General features: G+C 50.5%; 1 protein-coding gene across 1 annotated transcript in view; it reads right to left on the bottom strand.

The window, feature by feature from the left end:
- Window positions 1–16,729, bottom strand: part of ANKIB1 (ankyrin repeat and IBR domain containing 1) — a 151,900-nt gene that overhangs the window by 33,927 nt on the left and 101,244 nt on the right. Inside the window, exons 7-13 of the mRNA XM_075315635.1 lie at window positions 16,512–16,600; window positions 6,475–6,619; window positions 5,865–6,031; window positions 3,280–3,368; window positions 2,645–2,775; window positions 1,583–1,717; window positions 245–331 (exon numbers count right to left, since the gene is read on the bottom strand). Coding sequence (XP_075171750.1) covers window positions 245–331; window positions 1,583–1,717; window positions 2,645–2,775; window positions 3,280–3,368; window positions 5,865–6,031; window positions 6,475–6,619; window positions 16,512–16,600 — 843 coding nt within the window. The remainder of the gene's footprint in view (window positions 1–244; window positions 332–1,582; window positions 1,718–2,644; window positions 2,776–3,279; window positions 3,369–5,864; window positions 6,032–6,474; window positions 6,620–16,511; window positions 16,601–16,729) is intronic.

Below are 16,729 nucleotides of genomic sequence, written 5' to 3'. Positions count from 1 at the left end.
AAAAAAAAAAAAAAAAAGAAGAAGTGGAGATTTGCATTAATAATGGGGTCACCGCACCGGAGGGGGAGACACGAGGACGTCCAGGAATAGAGATGGGGAAGGCAAGTGCTGCACAATGCTGTGCGGAGGGTCATCCCACAGCCATACAGACATCATGTCGGTACTTCATGGGGCGGGTCAAAGCCGCCAATCAATCTGGTCTCACCGTATCGTCAGCGTAAAGATGGGATTCAGTGGAGTTTACCTGGTAGCTGTGTTCATGGTTCTTAAACCTGGTGTAATAGTGCATAAATCTGTCCAATTCCTGGAATCTTTTGTGTTTCTTCTCCGCCTAAAAAGAACAAAAACAACAAGATAAATTCGGGATGGATTGTGATCATGTTAGATACCTGCCCAACAGGCGTTACGTGCCGCCATACTATGGTCACGCATTATGATGGGACGTTAGGCTTATTGGTGACATACATTACATTAGGTTTGTAGGTTTTGGGGACCTAATGTGAAGCTTTTGGAGCTCCTTCTTAGATTGAACAACTATGATCCCCCTTCTTCCCTGAACAGAGACCCCTGGAGTTCTCTGCGCTGGAGCTGGAGGGTTTTAGAGGCGGTGGCTGTTAGACTACCTCCTCAATCTGGCCGGCCTTCTTCAAAGCCAAGCGCCGCACTGGAAAATTTAGTGACAAAGAATGTATAATGGTGGAAAAAGGTCGAAATTGATGGACCCAAGTCATTTTTCAATGATATATGGCAGAGGAACGTCATCTCCAAGATCCGCCTCATTAATCCACATTGTTACTGGATAATTTTGTTCTCGCTGGAGTAGGATTAGTTGTATGCACTTTACACTATCCTTTTGCTGTAAAGGACTTGGGTAGTTGGCCTTGTAAAAATGCAATGAGCATGCAGTGCTGCAGTGTAAAGCATGATGCAAAGGCAGCATCAGAGAGGAAAAAAAAAAAAACCGGAGGATTTCAGACTACCGCAGACTCCAACAGTCAATGCAGTCAAGCTGGATCTGCTGGTCAGCTCCTACTGAAGGCAGTACCCAAAAATGGCCATTGCACAGCTTTGTATGTTACACTTCCATCCACCACAGGGGTGAAAGGAGCCGGACACCCAACAATCAGGTATTGATAAGATATCAATACTGAAGTTCTGGGCAATCCCTTTAAATGTGCAGAGACTACCTTCATGGGGCAAATACTTCACCAGTGCCTCCCGATGTGAGAAGGATGCACAGATCATCCACAGCTATCATCATGCATAAGGTACAGTAGCAAACATAGAGACCAGTTAAGGTACATGCGGTGGGGGATGCTGATGGGCAACGGCCCTTTTGATTTTCCAATAATCTGTCCCCTGCAATGACAGCTGGCGTGATAATTGTGCCAAGAGTTCTGTGGTTTTTGAAAGGTGAGAAGATCACTGTATCAAAAAAAACCCAAAAAAACAAAACAAAAACAGGGGTACGAGTGCGGTGCCCCGGAATATTCTGGATTATTGGGAACAGCACCCCCGGTGGCCATATATGATCTGCAGGATGCAAGGTTTTATCATACAGGCAGTAGTCTGCATCCCTCACCTCCACCGTCATTTCTTTAGACTGCTCCTCCACCTGATTAATGACCTCGTAGCGTGTGCAGCGGTAATATCCCCCGGTGGAGGAGCTGTGCTTCTTCCATTCCTCCAGGCAAATCCAGCAGAAGTCGTACTTACACTTTAGAGGGAAAAAAAAAAAAAGTACATATTCAGAGAGAAAGGTTTATTACAGCCTCAATTTTTGTGTTTTGACTCTTTGTCCAACAATATTTAGAAGCATATGAGGTTGTTGGCAGGGCGCCCACCCTCAGGTCCTCCCTGCAGCCAGGCGCCCAACCTCGGGCCCTCCCCCCACAGCCGGGCGCCCCACCTCGAGCCCTCCACCACAGCCGGGCGCCCCACCTCGAGCCCTCCACCACAGCCGGGCGCCCACTCTCAGGTCCTGCCTGCAGCCACGCGTCCAACCTCGGGCCCTCCCCCCACAGCCGGGCGCCCCACCTCAAGCCCTCCACCACAGCCGAGCACCCACTCTCAGGACCTGCCTGCAGCCAGGCGCCCAAACTTGGACCCTCCCCCCGCAGCCAGGCAGTCATCTTTGAGCCCTTCCTCCGCAGCCAGATGCCCCCCCACAGCCCTCTCCTCGTAGCCGGGCATCCACAATCGGGCCCTCCACCCACAGCCGGCAGTCCACTTTCGGACCTACCACCCGCAGCCAGGTGCCCACCTTCGGGCACTCCCCCACAGCCAGGCGCCCACCTATGGGCCCTCGCTTGCAGCCCGGCACCCCACCTCAGGCCCACCCCCGCAGCCAGGCACCCCACCTCAGGCCCACCCTCGCAGTTGGGCACCCCACCTCGGGCCTACCCCGCAGCCAGACCTTGGGCCCTCCCCCTACAGCCGGGCGCCCACCCTCAGGCCCATCCTGTGCATTGCGCTCATGACTTCTCACTACTTTAAGCAGTTGCCCAAATTTAATATTTGAAGCCCCCTATAGATCAAACGGAGTAGTTACTAAATAATGATGAGAACATAATCTGGGGGTTCCTGAAGCTTCTCCCAGCAGCTGATCGGTGCGGGCGAGGTCTCGAGAGGCCCCGTTTCTTACCTTGGCACACTGCATATGGTTACAGCCCTCGTTCTTCTGGATGGGAGACTTGCAATTGGCGCAAGGTTTGGAGTTCGTTAATAACCAGAGACAATTAGCAGCATCCTCGAACGCTTCGCTCACCCCGACCACTACACAACAATGGAGACGAGAACACAACTTATAATGCGTAACTACTCTTGGTGTCAGGACCACCGCATCGATGCTGGATAGATTGGAGCTTCGGGTCCAGGAGGGATCATGACCCCCTTAATGAAATCATTCACAATGGCCACTACTATGCCTGGGCCATATCTGTAGTTTTCGTAATCAAACCGTCTGCAGTCTAAGAGAGATCCAGGCATCCGCTGTGCTCCGTGCAATCAGCAGTCGCCCTCAGGATAAATCTCCTGCTAGTTGGACCATTTTCCAGGGACCTAAATCCACATTGGCTCATTACAAAACGGTGCCGGGCGGCGGCATCACTTCGTATTAGGCCACGTGCACCACTCATTACAGAATGGTGCTGGACGGTGGCATCATTGTGTAGCCAGCCACGTGCACCGCTCATTACAGTACGGTGCTGGACGGTGGCATCACTTCGTAGCAAGCCACGTGCACTGAACCTTGCCAAAGCGCGGTAATCTCAGACTTACACTCTTCCGGCTTCATCTCCGACACCTTGTGCAGCCAGTTTTTCCACGTTTGGCAATCACACGGCTCGTGCGCCTCTCCTAAACATTCCCTGTAACACAGAAAACCACAATCAATATTTCGACGACCGACTGCCGATGCTGCAGCTTCATAGATTTGCCAGTCACCGTCAAGCTGTGTTGGATCCTATCAACAGATTTTGGTATCCTCAACTAATCTAATCTGTGTCAATTACCTGTAATGCAGATTAACTCCAAGGAATGGGTAATCAAGAAAAGAACCGTGGATGTCGGCAGGTAGTCGGTGGCCATGGAATATTGACATGGCCGCTGGACCAGGTTCCTGCAAATCTATTCGCTCATCTCTATCAAAAACTAATCAACCCTTCAAGTTTATATTTCTGGACAACCCCTTTATGGCTAAGTTCACATTTCCGTTGTTTTGCATCAGTCGCAATCCGTCGCCTAGAGGAATTACGGTATCCTGCAAAATATTTTGCAGGAATACTGTTTTTCCCCATAGACTTCTAATAGTGACGGATTGCGACTGATGATGCTGCGTTGCATCCGCTGCGTCGCGGTCAGTCGTTTTTTAACTGACCGCCGGGCGGAAGCAACGCAACCTGTAACGTTTTTTGAGCAGCGCGATCCGTAGGATTTTGCTGCGCATGCTCTCTCTGGCTCCCTGCCCCCGTAACCAGGATACACATTGGGTAACCAAGCAATGTGCTTTGGTTAGGTACCCGATATTTACAGTGGTTACGTGTGCAGGGAGCCAGCGATAAGCGGTGTACGCTGGTATCAAAGATAAATATCGGGTAACCAAGCAAAAAGTGCTTTGCTTTTACCCGATTATTTACCCTGGATACAGTGTGCAAGGAGGCCGACACTTCCCCGCTCGGCTCCGCACCCTCCCACACTCCGCATGTGTACACACACACACACACACACACACACACACACACACACACACACACTTGTCCCCATCCCTGCAGTCCCCGCGGCACTGACGTCCTCAGCTCCACAGCCCCGCTCGGCTCCACCCCTTCCCGCACTCCACATGTACACACGCATGTAGACACACACACACACACACCTCTGTTCCCAGCCATGCAGACCGCGGCACTGACGTCCTCAGCTCCGCCCCCCGAACTCCGCCACCCTCCTGATCATTTCCCTTTATCCAAACTCCTATCCGTTCCCTTAATCCACACTTTCCAGAACAGTAAAGTTGCTGCAGTGAAGCAGGAGGCTCAGGATGAACATGTCCATCATTTGTGCACAGAATCCGGGCATAGCCGCTGTCACGTTCCAGTTACCTTCCTGATCTATTTCAGCTTTGCTGAATTATTTATGTTGCTTGTGTTAAAGTGTGCCCGGTCCTCGGATGGCACAGGGAGCGATCAGCGCACGCACGATCCCGTGACCTGAACCTCTCTGAACAATGGACCCACGTATCAGACCCGACGGTGTCTTACAAGGTAACGTTCTCTAGGAGCTTCGTGCCGTTTCAGACATTTCCGGGCCGGTGCCGCCTGAAGCCCCGTTGTGAGGATATTAATGCGGCGCCCCGTGGCATCTGTTGTGCCAATCTCAGATTTCGTCTCCTTTATAAAAGATGTAAGAGCCAACAGAGGACTGGAAGAAAGAAACTCGCCTCCCGCCGGTAACCAGAAACTGACCGTAAAGGCTAGGGTTTACAACACAGGGTCATACAATGCCGGGTACTCCACTACGCTGTCACTGCGGAGAACGGAAAACAACTCACAGCTTAACGAGGGTCTACCGCGGAGGATTTACTAAGACTGCCATTTCATTAAAAGGGTTTTTGGAAAACCAGTGTCCTCTTTTTATTTGGGGGTTGGGGAACAAAGAGTGCCTTATTCACCCTTCCCAGGTCCAGCACTGAGATCCCCACCCTGCTCTGTTATTGTTTGCAGAGCTGATTCTGTGTCATCGGTGGTGCAGTCACTGAACTGGAGTTGATGGCGAGAGCTGAGGAACACAGGAGGACCCGTCAATCAAGCTAGGTGGGCGGGCACGGATTAGTTGTCAGTCAGGCTTGGTGTACGCAGATTTAGATAGTGTTTTTGATTTTTCATAGGGATTAAACAGTCATTTTGAAATGGGTTTTCATAGCAAGTACATCAGCCTCATCAGGTCTGAGATCTATTTAATAATATATACTGAAATCTGGCGACAGATCTGTTAAAAGCAAACAGCTGGCATGTATCACCAGTATGTGACACACTGCAGCAACATCCGGGATTGGAGATGACGGATCCCAGCTGTTTCATTTCTCAGATTAACTGGTAAGAGAGGCTCCCTATCCATTGGTGACCCTACTAAATGGGCCGCTACCAGCCACACAGCTAGTAGAGGAACAGCGCTGCGATCCCCTCGTTTTCCTTCACGGTGGAAGCCCCAGAGGTCCGACATAACCTTTTACATGGAAAAACCTGTAGAATATTGTTCTGAAACCCCTATATCCATGGTAAAATGTACTCCCTCCCTCCTAAAGGAGTACCCCAAAAGCAGCACGTGACCACATGCGGCCAGTACTCTCCATCATCACACAATGCACCCACCAGCAGAATAGATGCCCCTTTCCACAGTCCACTGCCGGCGCCCGCAACAATGGGAAATTCAGGGTGTCGGAGCCAGACGTATTGCTGCCCTGCTTCTTCAGCCTCACCGCCCTCTCGCAGGCCGGCGTCGGGCACCACCGGATGGCCGTGTTGTTTTCGACAAATGCCTGAAAGATCATGAACAAGAATTAAAATGGAAATGAAAAGTCGGAAAAGCACCAAAAGCATCAATGGCACGAAGCGTTACTACATTGTAGATAGAGGGCGCCATGCGATACCCCTGCAAATTCAACGGGTGGCCCATCTTAGCCCTCCGATTATAACGGGTGCCACACAAAACCCCTCCGACTTCAACGGATGATACCCCTCAGACTTTAATTGTTGCCCCATGATATTCATCTGACATCAAAGTTCACCCCACAATACTTCAATGGGCCCCCCAAGATGCTACATTGATTTAATGGATACCAATAGTGAGTGACTAATGAGTGAATATGAATGTGACAACCTCTTTCCTCTGGAAACCACAAAAAAAAATATATCTGTGGCTGCTCAGTTGCACCCCAATGTTAATGTTTGGGGGCATTACTTTTCTAGAGAGGTACCCCACCTTTATGTCAAACTGCAGGTAGCGCTTATCCATCTCCTTAGATACCACACTTTCTATGACCTCCACAGGGACCAGCTGGAAGCAGTCATAGGCCGGACAGAAGATGTTGTGGGCCTCCCCCTCCTGGATTTTAAGGTTCAGGAATCTAAAAACAAAAAGAAAAACTATCATGATCTATGTAAACTGGTGAACGTAAAAGGACAGAAGTTCCTGGTCTACACCGGCCCCCGCGCCCACGCCGGCCCGGCCCCCGCGCCCACAACAGCCCCCGCGCCCACGACGGCCCCCGCGCCCACGACGGCCCCCGCGCCCACGCCGGCCCGGCCCCCTGTATACCCCTTAAAACCTTTTTATATTCTCCCGTGCTGTATGGTCCAGTCTGATGGCATCCTTTGTGCTGCATATATCCCTCTTTGCTGCCGAAGATGGCCGTCCTTTTTCTCTGACTGACGTTGGTGACACCTCCAGCTTCATCCACAGTCAGGAAAAATCGCAGACGTGAGATTTCACGCCTGCGCATACACAGTGCCGCCTCACGCATGCGCACTTTGCTCCGCCCTACTACCAGTGGAGCCTAATATATAACTGTGCATGCACGAGCCAAGGATGTGTCTGCGCAGGCGCCAGATTTCGCCCGACTATATGGATGATGATGTAACCGGGTGGAATGTCACGTCGCCGGCCCGCGCATGCACACTTATGTTTTAGGCTCTGCCCGCAGTAGGCCGTAGAAACAAGCACATGCGTGAACTGGTGATGTTAATGTTCAGGCACAAGATTTATCCCCCGACTATGTGGATGACACAGTGTCCATGACGGCCATCAATAGAGGAGAGGAGGGATAGACGCCACACCAAAGACACCCTTTGGACCAGACGAAAAAATTTACATTCCGAGAGGGAGAATATAAAAAGATAAAAAAGCTTTTTGGGGATATACAGCGGGAGTCAGGGGATAGTATACACCTTTATGGATCGCAGCTCGGGCGCTGCTGAAGGTGCTAGTCTTAGCTCACAAATTAAAAATCTGGTGACAGGTTCCCTTTAACCCCTTTCCGCTATGACTTTTTTTCCTACCTTTTATCAGAGAGCCAAAAAAGAGAATTTTGTTTACTTACCGTAAATTCTTTTTCTTATAGTTCCGTATTGGGAGACCCAGACCATGGGTGTTTAGCTTCTGCCTCCGGAGGACACACAAAGTACTACACTCAAAAGTGTAGCTCCTTCCTCTGAGCTTATACACCCCCTGGAGAACCAGATCTAGCCAGTTTAGTGCAAAAGCTGAAGGAGAATAGCCACCCACAAGTAAAAACAGAGCAAGAACCGGAACAACCGGAGCCTCTGTCTACGACAACAGCCGGTGATAACACGCGGAACAAGAAAGTGCCAACAGGCAACAGGGAGGGAGCTGGTTCTCCCAATACGGAACTATAAGAAAAAGAATTTACGGGAAGTAAACAAAATTCTCTTTCTTTATCGTTCCTTTGGGAGACCCAGACATTGGGTCGTCTCAAAGCAGTCCATGGGTGGGAATAAATAGAAAAACTGGGAAGTAGGCGGAGCCTAACTTCACAAGTGGGCGACAGCCGCCTGAAGGATGCGTCTGCCCAAGCTCGCATCTGCCGAAGCATGAGCATGCACTTGGTAGTGCTTGGAAAAGGTATGCAGGCTAGTCCAAGTGGCAGCCTGACAGACTTGCTGAGCCGTAGCCTGGTGCCTGAAAGCCCAAGAGGCACCGACAGCTCTGGTCGAGTGTGCCTTGATCCCCGGCGGGGGAGGCACCCGAGTACCCAGGTAGGCATCTGAAATGGTCGACCTAATCCAATGGGCTAAGGTCGGCTTAGAAGCAAGGAGGCCCTTACGCCGACCTGTGGTTAGCACAAAAAGAGAGGTGCACCGCCTAAGAGCAGCGGTGCGAGACACATAGATCCGGAGCGCCCGCACCAGATCCAGAGTATGCAACGCTTTCTCAAAGCGATGAACAGGAGCCGGACAAAAGGAAGGTAGGGTAATGTCCTGGTTAAGGTGGAAAGGAGAAACCACCTTAGGGAGAAAGTCCGGAGTCGGACGGAGAACCACCTTGTCTTGATGAAAGACCAAAAAAGGTGACTCCGAAGAGAGCGCAGCTAAATCAGAGACTCTCCTGAGGGAAGTTATGGCCACTAGAAAGACCACTTTCTGTGAAAGACGAAACAAAGAAACCTCCCTAAGAGGTTCAAAGGGGGGTTTCTGCAAAGCCGTGAGAACCAAATTGAGGTCCCAGGGATCCAAGGGCCGCCGGTAAGGCGGAATGATGTGAGACGCACCTTGCATGAAGGTGCGGACCTGAGCCAGCCGGGCGATACGCCGCTGGAACAGTACTGACAGAGCCGAGACTTGTCCCTTGAGAGAGTTGAGGGACAGTCCCAGCTGCAGACCGGACTGTAGAAAAGACAGAAGGGTCGGCAAGGAAAAAGGCCAAGGAGCATGGCCAGAAGAGCGACACCAGGACAGGAAAATTTTCCAAGTCCTGTGATAGATCTTGGCAGAGAAAGACTTGCGGGCCCGAGTCATCGTGGAGATGACTTCAGGGGGGAAACCAGAAGCCGTCAAGATCCAGGGCTCAAGAGCCACGCCGTCAATCTGAGAGCCGCAGAATTCTGGCGGAAGAACGGACCTTGTGAGAGAAGGTCTGGACGGTCCGGGAGATGCCACGGCACCTCTACGGACAGATGGAGCAGGTCTGGGTACCAAGCTCGCCTGGGCCAGTCCGGAGCAATGAGAATGACTCGACTGCCCTCCATTCTGATCTTGCGCAGAACTCTGGGCAAGAGAGCTGGAGGGGGAAACACGTAGGACAGACGAAACTGGGACCAGTCTTGAACCAGAGCGTCCGCGGCGAAGGCCTGAGGATCGTGGGAGCGAGCTAAGTAAACCGGAACCTTGTTGTTGTGCCGGGATGCCATTAGGTCCACGTCCGGAGTGCCCCACTTGCGGCAGATTGACTGAAACACTGCCGGATGCAGGGACCACTCGCCACTGTCCACGGTTTGACGGCTGAGATAATCTGCTTCCCAGTTTTCCACGCCTGGGATGTGGACTGCGGATATGGTGGACTTGGAGTCCTCCGCCCATTGAAGGATGCGTTGTACCTCCAACATTGCCAGGCGGCTGCGTGTCCCGCCTTGGTGATTGATGTAGGCAACCGCTGTCGCGTTGTCTGACTGGACTCGGATGTGCTTGCCCGCCAACAGGTGGTGAAAGGCTAGGAGAGCTAGAAGCACAGCTCTGGTTTCCAGCACATTGATCGAGAGGGCTGACTCGGACTGAGTCCAAGTGCCCTGCGCTCGGTGGTGGAGACATACCGCTCCCCAGCCGGATAGACTGGCATCCGTGGTGAGAATCACCCAGGACGGAGTCAGGAAGGAGCGCCCCTGAGACAGAGAGAGAGGCTGAAGCCACCACTGAAGAGAGCTCCTGGTCTGTGGCGACAGAGCCACCAACCTGTGCAAGGAGGAAGGCCGCTTGTCCCAACAGCGGAGAATGTCCAGCTGCAGGGGACGCAGATGGAACTGGGCAAAGGGAACAGCCTCCATTGATGCCACCATCTGACCCAGCACCTGCATCAGGTGCCTGATGGAATAACGGCGGGGCCTCAGCAGAGAGCGCACCGCCAGTTGGAGGGACTGCTGTTTGACTAAGGGCAACTTCACAAGTGCCGGCAGAGTCTCGAACTGCATCCCTAGGTACGTGAGAAACTGAGTCGGAGTCAGAGTGGATTTGGGAAGGTTGACAATCCAACCGAATTGGGCTAGAGTGGCAAGAGTGAGCGAGACACTCCGCTGACAGTCCGCGCTGGATGAAGCCTTGACTAGAAGGTCGTCCAGGTAAGGAATCACTGCCAACCCCTGTAGGTGCAGAACCGCAACCACTGCTGCCATGACCTTGGTGAATACTCGAGGGGCCGTGGCTAACCCGAAGGGGAGAGCCACGAATTGGAAATGTTCCTCTCCGATTGCAAAACGTAGCCAACGCTGGTGTGAAACTGCAATTGGCACATGCAGATAGGCATCTCTGATGTCGATGGATGCCAGGAAATCCCCTTGGGTCATTGATGCAATGACAGACCGCAGGGACTCCATGCAAAAATGCCGCACCTGAACATGCTTGTTGAGAAGCTTGAGATCCAGGATGGGCCGGAAGGAACCGTCCTTTTTGGGGACTAGGAAGAGATTTGAGTAGAAACCTCTGAACCGTTCCCGGGCGGGAACCGGTACAATTACTCCGTTGGCCTGCAGGGATGCCACGGCCTGAGAGAAGGCGGCGGCCTTGGAGCAGGGGGGAGTTGAGAGAAAAAATCTGTTTGGCGGGCTGGAAGAAAATTCTATCCTGTAGCCGTGGGAGATGATATCCCGCACCCACTGATCGGAGACGTGTTGAAACCACGCGTCGCCAAAGTGGGAGAGCCTGCCACCGACTAAGGACGTTGCTGGCGCGGACAGATAGTCAAGAGGAGGCTGCCTTAGTGGCAGCAGCTCCTGCGGTCTTCTGTGGACGCGCTTTTGTGCGCCAGCTGGATTTTTGGTCCTTGGCAGTGTTAGTGGACGAGGCCGAGGGCTTAGAGGACGACCAGTTGGAGGAACGAAAGGAACGAAACCTCGACTGATTCCTACCCTGGACAGGTTTCCTGGTTTTGGTTTGTGGCATGGAAGTACCCTTCCCGCCAGTAGCCTCCTTAATAATTTCATCCAGCTGTTCACCGAACAGCCTGGACCCAGCAAAAGGGAGTCCAGCAAGGAACTTCTTTGAGGAAGCATCTGCCTTCCACTCTCGAAGGCACAGGATCCTGCGGATAGCGAGGGAATTAGCCGAAGCCACCGCAGTGCGGTGAGAAGCCTCCAGCATGGCAGACATGGCATAGGATGAAAAAGCTGAAGCTTGGGAAGTTAAGGCAACCATTTCGGGCATAGATTCCCTAGTGAGGGAATGCATCTCCTCCAGAGAAGCAGAGATGGCTTTGAGAGCCCACACTGCTGCAAAGGTTGGGGAGAACGAGGACCCTGCCGCCTCATATACAGATTTGGCCAGAAGGTCGACCTGGCGGTCAGATCCTTAAGAGAGGTGCCATCAGCCACTGATACAACGGTCCGGGCTGAGAGTCTAGACACCGGGGGGTCCACCTTTGGTGAATGAGCCCACTCCTTGACCACCTCATGTGGAAAGGGAAAACTGTCATCAGAACCGCGCTTTGGGAAGCGTTTGTCAGGACAAGCCCTAGGCTTGGTCACAGCGGCCTGAAAGCTGGAGTGGTTAAAGAACACACTCTTTGTCCTCTTTGGCAAGGTAAACTGGTGCTTTTCTGCCAGAGAGGGTTGCTCCTCTGATACTGGCGGATTGAGGTCCAGTACAGAATTAATGGACGCAATCAAATCACTAACATCTGAGTCGGTTTCGGACAGATCAATGGGGCACATGGAGTTAGCCTCCGAGCCCCCTGTAAAGGCATCCTCCTCATCCCGCGAGTCAGCTCCTGAATCAGAGCCGCGGGACGAGAAAGGAGAGGGAGCCCTGCGTCTCCTCTTGGGAGGACGGGGTCTGGGACCAGAAGATGAATCCTCTGTGAGCTCCGGTCCTGAGAGACCCCTAGCAGCAGAGGCGCCCTGTGAAGGGGGCTGATGCATGTTCAGCAAAGTCCTGGACAGCTGTCCCATGGAGTCGGCAAAAGACTGGGAGATAGACCTAGTTAAGGATTCTACCCAAGCCGGGGGTTCAGCCACAGGAGCCGGAGCGACCCCTAGGGGTACGATTCCAGGCTGAGGCATCGTCAGGTTAGAGCAGGCATCACAATGGGGATAGGTGCTCGGTTCAGGCAGTAGGAGCTTACATGCAGTGCATACTGAATACAGTTTTGGAGCCTTGCTCCTCGTGTGAGACATGCTGCTGGAGTGGGGGCTCTGCCAGAATGACCCCCAGAGAGTATATACAGAAGGTCCACAACCAGAGGTTGTGGCTTACCAGACCGCTGGAGCGGTTTGTGTGCCCTCCAGATCCCGAAGCCCGGACTCCCAAGCACCTCAGCAGGGATGCTGCAGACCAGTGGTGATCGCAGGGAAAACGCTGAGAAAATGGCCACCGGAGTGAAGAGAGGGGGCGGAACTCACTCTGAGAGCGGGATCTGGAGGGCCAAAGAGACTCACAGGGGAGGAGACATGTACTCAGTGAACGGCCGCTGGGCGGAGCCGCGCTGTCCCTCTGCATGAATGACATGCGAGGGCAGTGAAACCGAAAGTAGGCCTCCGGCGAAGCCGGGGCCTAAATTTGAACGGTGCGGCCGGCGCGCAGGCACCATCGGCGCGGTTCTCAGGCGACAGCCAGAGAACCCGCCGGAAATGTCACAAAAATCACTCAGCACACTCTCCCACAACAATAAAGTACAAGGGACCCCCATATATAAACATCTCAGGTACTTAGCTTGCTGAGACGCAGGGTTCCAGGTCCCTGGGGGTGAGTGCTCCGGCCAGCAGGATCCTGAAGGACTGCGGACGGAGACCGGTCTCATGCCAAGCATGGAAAACCGTGCTGGCTCCCACTTCAAGCCAGAGCCCCGGAGGGATGGTGAAGGAGCGCGGCATGTAAGGCTCCAGCCTGGGAATCAACCTTAACAGCACCGCCGACACAGTGGGGTGAGAAGGGACATGCCGGGGGTCCAGGGCTTGGACCCGCTTTTCTTCAAACTCTTTCCAAAAATGAAAAAATCAGATGAGAATGCATGTGTGGATGTATGACCTCCTGAACACAAAGCGATAAACTGGCTAGATCTGGTTCTCCAGGGGGTGTTTAAGCTCAGAGGGAGGAGCTACACTTTTGAGTGTAGTACTTTGTGTGTCCTCCGGAGGCAGAAGCTATACACCCAATGTCTGGGTCTCCCAAAGGAACGATAAAGAAAGATTAATAATATTGACCAGAATGAGCAATCCCTTCCAGTTAAAGGGAAACGGTCAGGTCCCATATGCCTTGTAACCTACAAGCAGGGTGATGTGTGGCCTAAAACCCCTTCCTACCCATCCATGTGTTGTAATATTGTGTAATATGAATTTATGAAAAAATGTATAACTTACATGTTCCATATGTAAATGAGCTGAAGACTAGTCCCCAGGGCGGCGCTTCACCCTGACTAGTTTGCCCTCTCTCCGTGGTATCATGCCCCTGTGGACGTGATACCATGGACTTACATGAGCGACGTCATCGTCCGCAGCTGGAATCTCGCACATGCGCACTTCTTGTTCGCGCAGCCTTCTTAGCCGGGTCTTTGCGTGCCGGCTTTAGGCTATGTGCGCACGTTGCGTACAGTTACTGCAGAAATTTCTGCAGCGATCTGAAGAGCACATGTGCGCTTTAAATCGCTGCAGAAATGTCCGTAGTGAAAAAAAAAAAAAAGCCGATTCCATGCGCTCTGCCTGCAGCTTCTGCCATAGACAGAGCAGGAGCTGCCGGCAAAGCGCACGGAAGAAGTGACATGTCACTTCTTTTTATGCAGCGCTTCGGCAGTAGCCGAAGCGCTGCGGTCTAAAACGCCACGTGCGCACGGCCCCTGCACAATCTCCATAGACTGTGCAGGGGATGCAGCACGCATGAAGTTACGCTGCGCTACAAAGCGCAGCGTAACTGCATGTATTTACGCAACGTGCGCACATAGCCTTAGACGCGCTCTGCGCATGGTTGGAAGCGCAGGAGTCTTCACATTATGCGCAGCGCACTTGTAAAGCCGGCAAGTGTACACCCGGCTAAGAAGGCTGCGCAAATTATAAGCGCACACGCACGGGATCTCAAGGATGTGATGGTGACATCGTTCATGTAAATCCACGGTATCACGTCCACAGGGTCATTCTACCACGGAAAGAGGGCAAACTAGACGGGGCGAAGCGACGCCCAGGGGACTAGTCCTCTGCTCATTTACATATGGAATATGTAAATTATAAAACTTTTTTTTTTAGAAATTCATTTTACACAATATTACAAACACAGGGATGGGTAGAAAGGGGTTTTTAGGCCACACATCACCCTAATTGTAGGTTACAAGGCATATGGGACCTGACACGTTCCCTTTAACCCCTTCTATACTCATACAACCACTGATAGGCATACAGTATCTTGCAAAGGTAATGGGAATGGTTCTCCTACTCCAGATGACTCGGCAGACAGGTTACCATCAATCCGTCTGCCAGTAAATAATTCATTATTTTCCTCCAGGAAGGTGGATTTAGTTCTCACATATTAATTCCTGTACAGGAGGATCATGTCGGTGCACTGAGCCTTAAAAATTAGATTATTTTATTTCTGCATGGAAAAATTTCCCCAGAAAATTCTACATTTTCTCATTTTATTTCTTTTATTGCCCTTGAAACAAAAAAAAAACACACCATAAAATAAAAATGTAATTTTCAATCAAATTTAATAAAAGGGCTTCTAAGCTTCAGGGGCCAAACCAAATAAAGGCCGGCAGTGTTCTGTGTCCAGGCTTATATAAACTCTCCAAAAACAATAAAGAGAGATAAAAAAAATAAATAAATAAAAGAAAAAAAACTCTAGCAGCCAATGATTATTTTACTTTCAGCTTGCCGAATATATTCTCTAAAATTTATATATATATATATATATATATATATATATATATATATATATATATATATATATATATATATATATATATATATATATATATATATATATATATATATATATATATATATACATATATACACACACACACACACACATATATACATACATACAGTACAGACCAAATGTTTGGACACACCTTCTCCTCTCTGGAACAACTGTTAAGAGGAGACTTTGTGCAGCAGGTCTTCATGGTAAAATAGCTGCTGGAAACCACTGCTAAGGACAGGCAACAAGCAGAAGAGACTTGTTTGGGCTAAAGAACACAAGGAATGGACATTAGACCAGTGGAAATCTGTGCTTTGGTCTGATGAGTCCAAATTTGAGATCGTTGGATCCAACCACCGTGTCTTTGTAGAAAAGGTGAATGGATGGACTCTACATGTCTGGTTCCCACCGTGAAGCATGGAGGAGGAGGTGTGATGGTGTGGGGGTTCTTTGCTGGTGACACTGTTGGGGATTTATTCACAATTGAAGGCATACAGAACCAGCATGGCTACCACAGCATCTTGCAGCGGCGTGCTATTCCATCCGGTTTGCGTTTAGTTGGACCATCATTTATTTTTCAACACGACAATGACCCCCAAACACACCTCCAGACTGTGTAAGGGCTATTTGACTAAGAAGGAGAGTGATGGGGTGCTACGCCAGATGACCTGGTCTCCACAGTCACCAGACCTGAACCCAATCGAGATGGTTTGGGGTGAGCTGGATCGCAGAGTGAAGGCAAAAGGGCCAACAAGTGCTAAGCATCTCTGGGAACTCCTTCAAGACTGTTGGAAAACCATTTCCGGTGACAACCTCTTGAAGCTCATCAAGAGAATGCCAAGAGTGTGCAAAGCAGTAATCAAAGCAAAAGGGGGCTACTTTGAAGAATCTAGACTATAAGATATATTTTCAGTTGTTTACACTTTTTTTTTTTAAGTATTTCATTCCACATGTGGTAATTCATAGTTTTGATGCCTTCAATGGGAATCTATTTTCATGACTCTGAAAATTGTAAAGAAAACTCATTGAATGAGGTGTGTCCAAACTTTTGGTCTGTAATATATAGATATATATTTATATAGGTCGTTTTTTTTGTTCGAGCATCAAATGATAAATATATAAATGCTAAGGATACAATTGCTGAATTAGAGAACTCTTAAAGGCACAGTACAGGCATGACGTCAAGGGCAGCGTTACTCCACCCACAACCATTCAACTTTCCTGATTGGTCCCAAAGATTCCATTCCGTCCCCTAATTCCTCCCACCCTTAACTGGTGTTGCTCACGGTGGCCTGTAGGGAACAAAATTGGTGCTCCCACCTGATTTAAAATAATGATAATAGTAAAAAAAATAAATAAATAAATAACAGATCCTTATTAAATTATACTTACGATTCCCAGCATGTCCTGCAAAATTCATGTCCGCACGGGATCTCCACTGGATCTTCGAACACAGAGATGCTGCACATGCAGATGCCGCACTGGGAGCAAAGACATTTAGGGAAACAAAAGGAAAAAATAAAATATTGTTCAGGAAAGAGGTAATTTCAAATTGATATGTGATAAATACATGAGAGACGGGCGTCTGGATCCCCATTTATTGTGAAAAG

The sequence above is a fragment of the Anomaloglossus baeobatrachus genome, chromosome 6, assembly GCF_048569485.1.
Source record: "Anomaloglossus baeobatrachus isolate aAnoBae1 chromosome 6, aAnoBae1.hap1, whole genome shotgun sequence".
NCBI classification, from domain to species: Eukaryota; Metazoa; Chordata; class Amphibia; order Anura; family Aromobatidae; genus Anomaloglossus; species Anomaloglossus baeobatrachus.
Note: the sequence above shows the minus strand (reverse complement) of the source record. Positions and strands in the feature narration are given on the sequence as shown.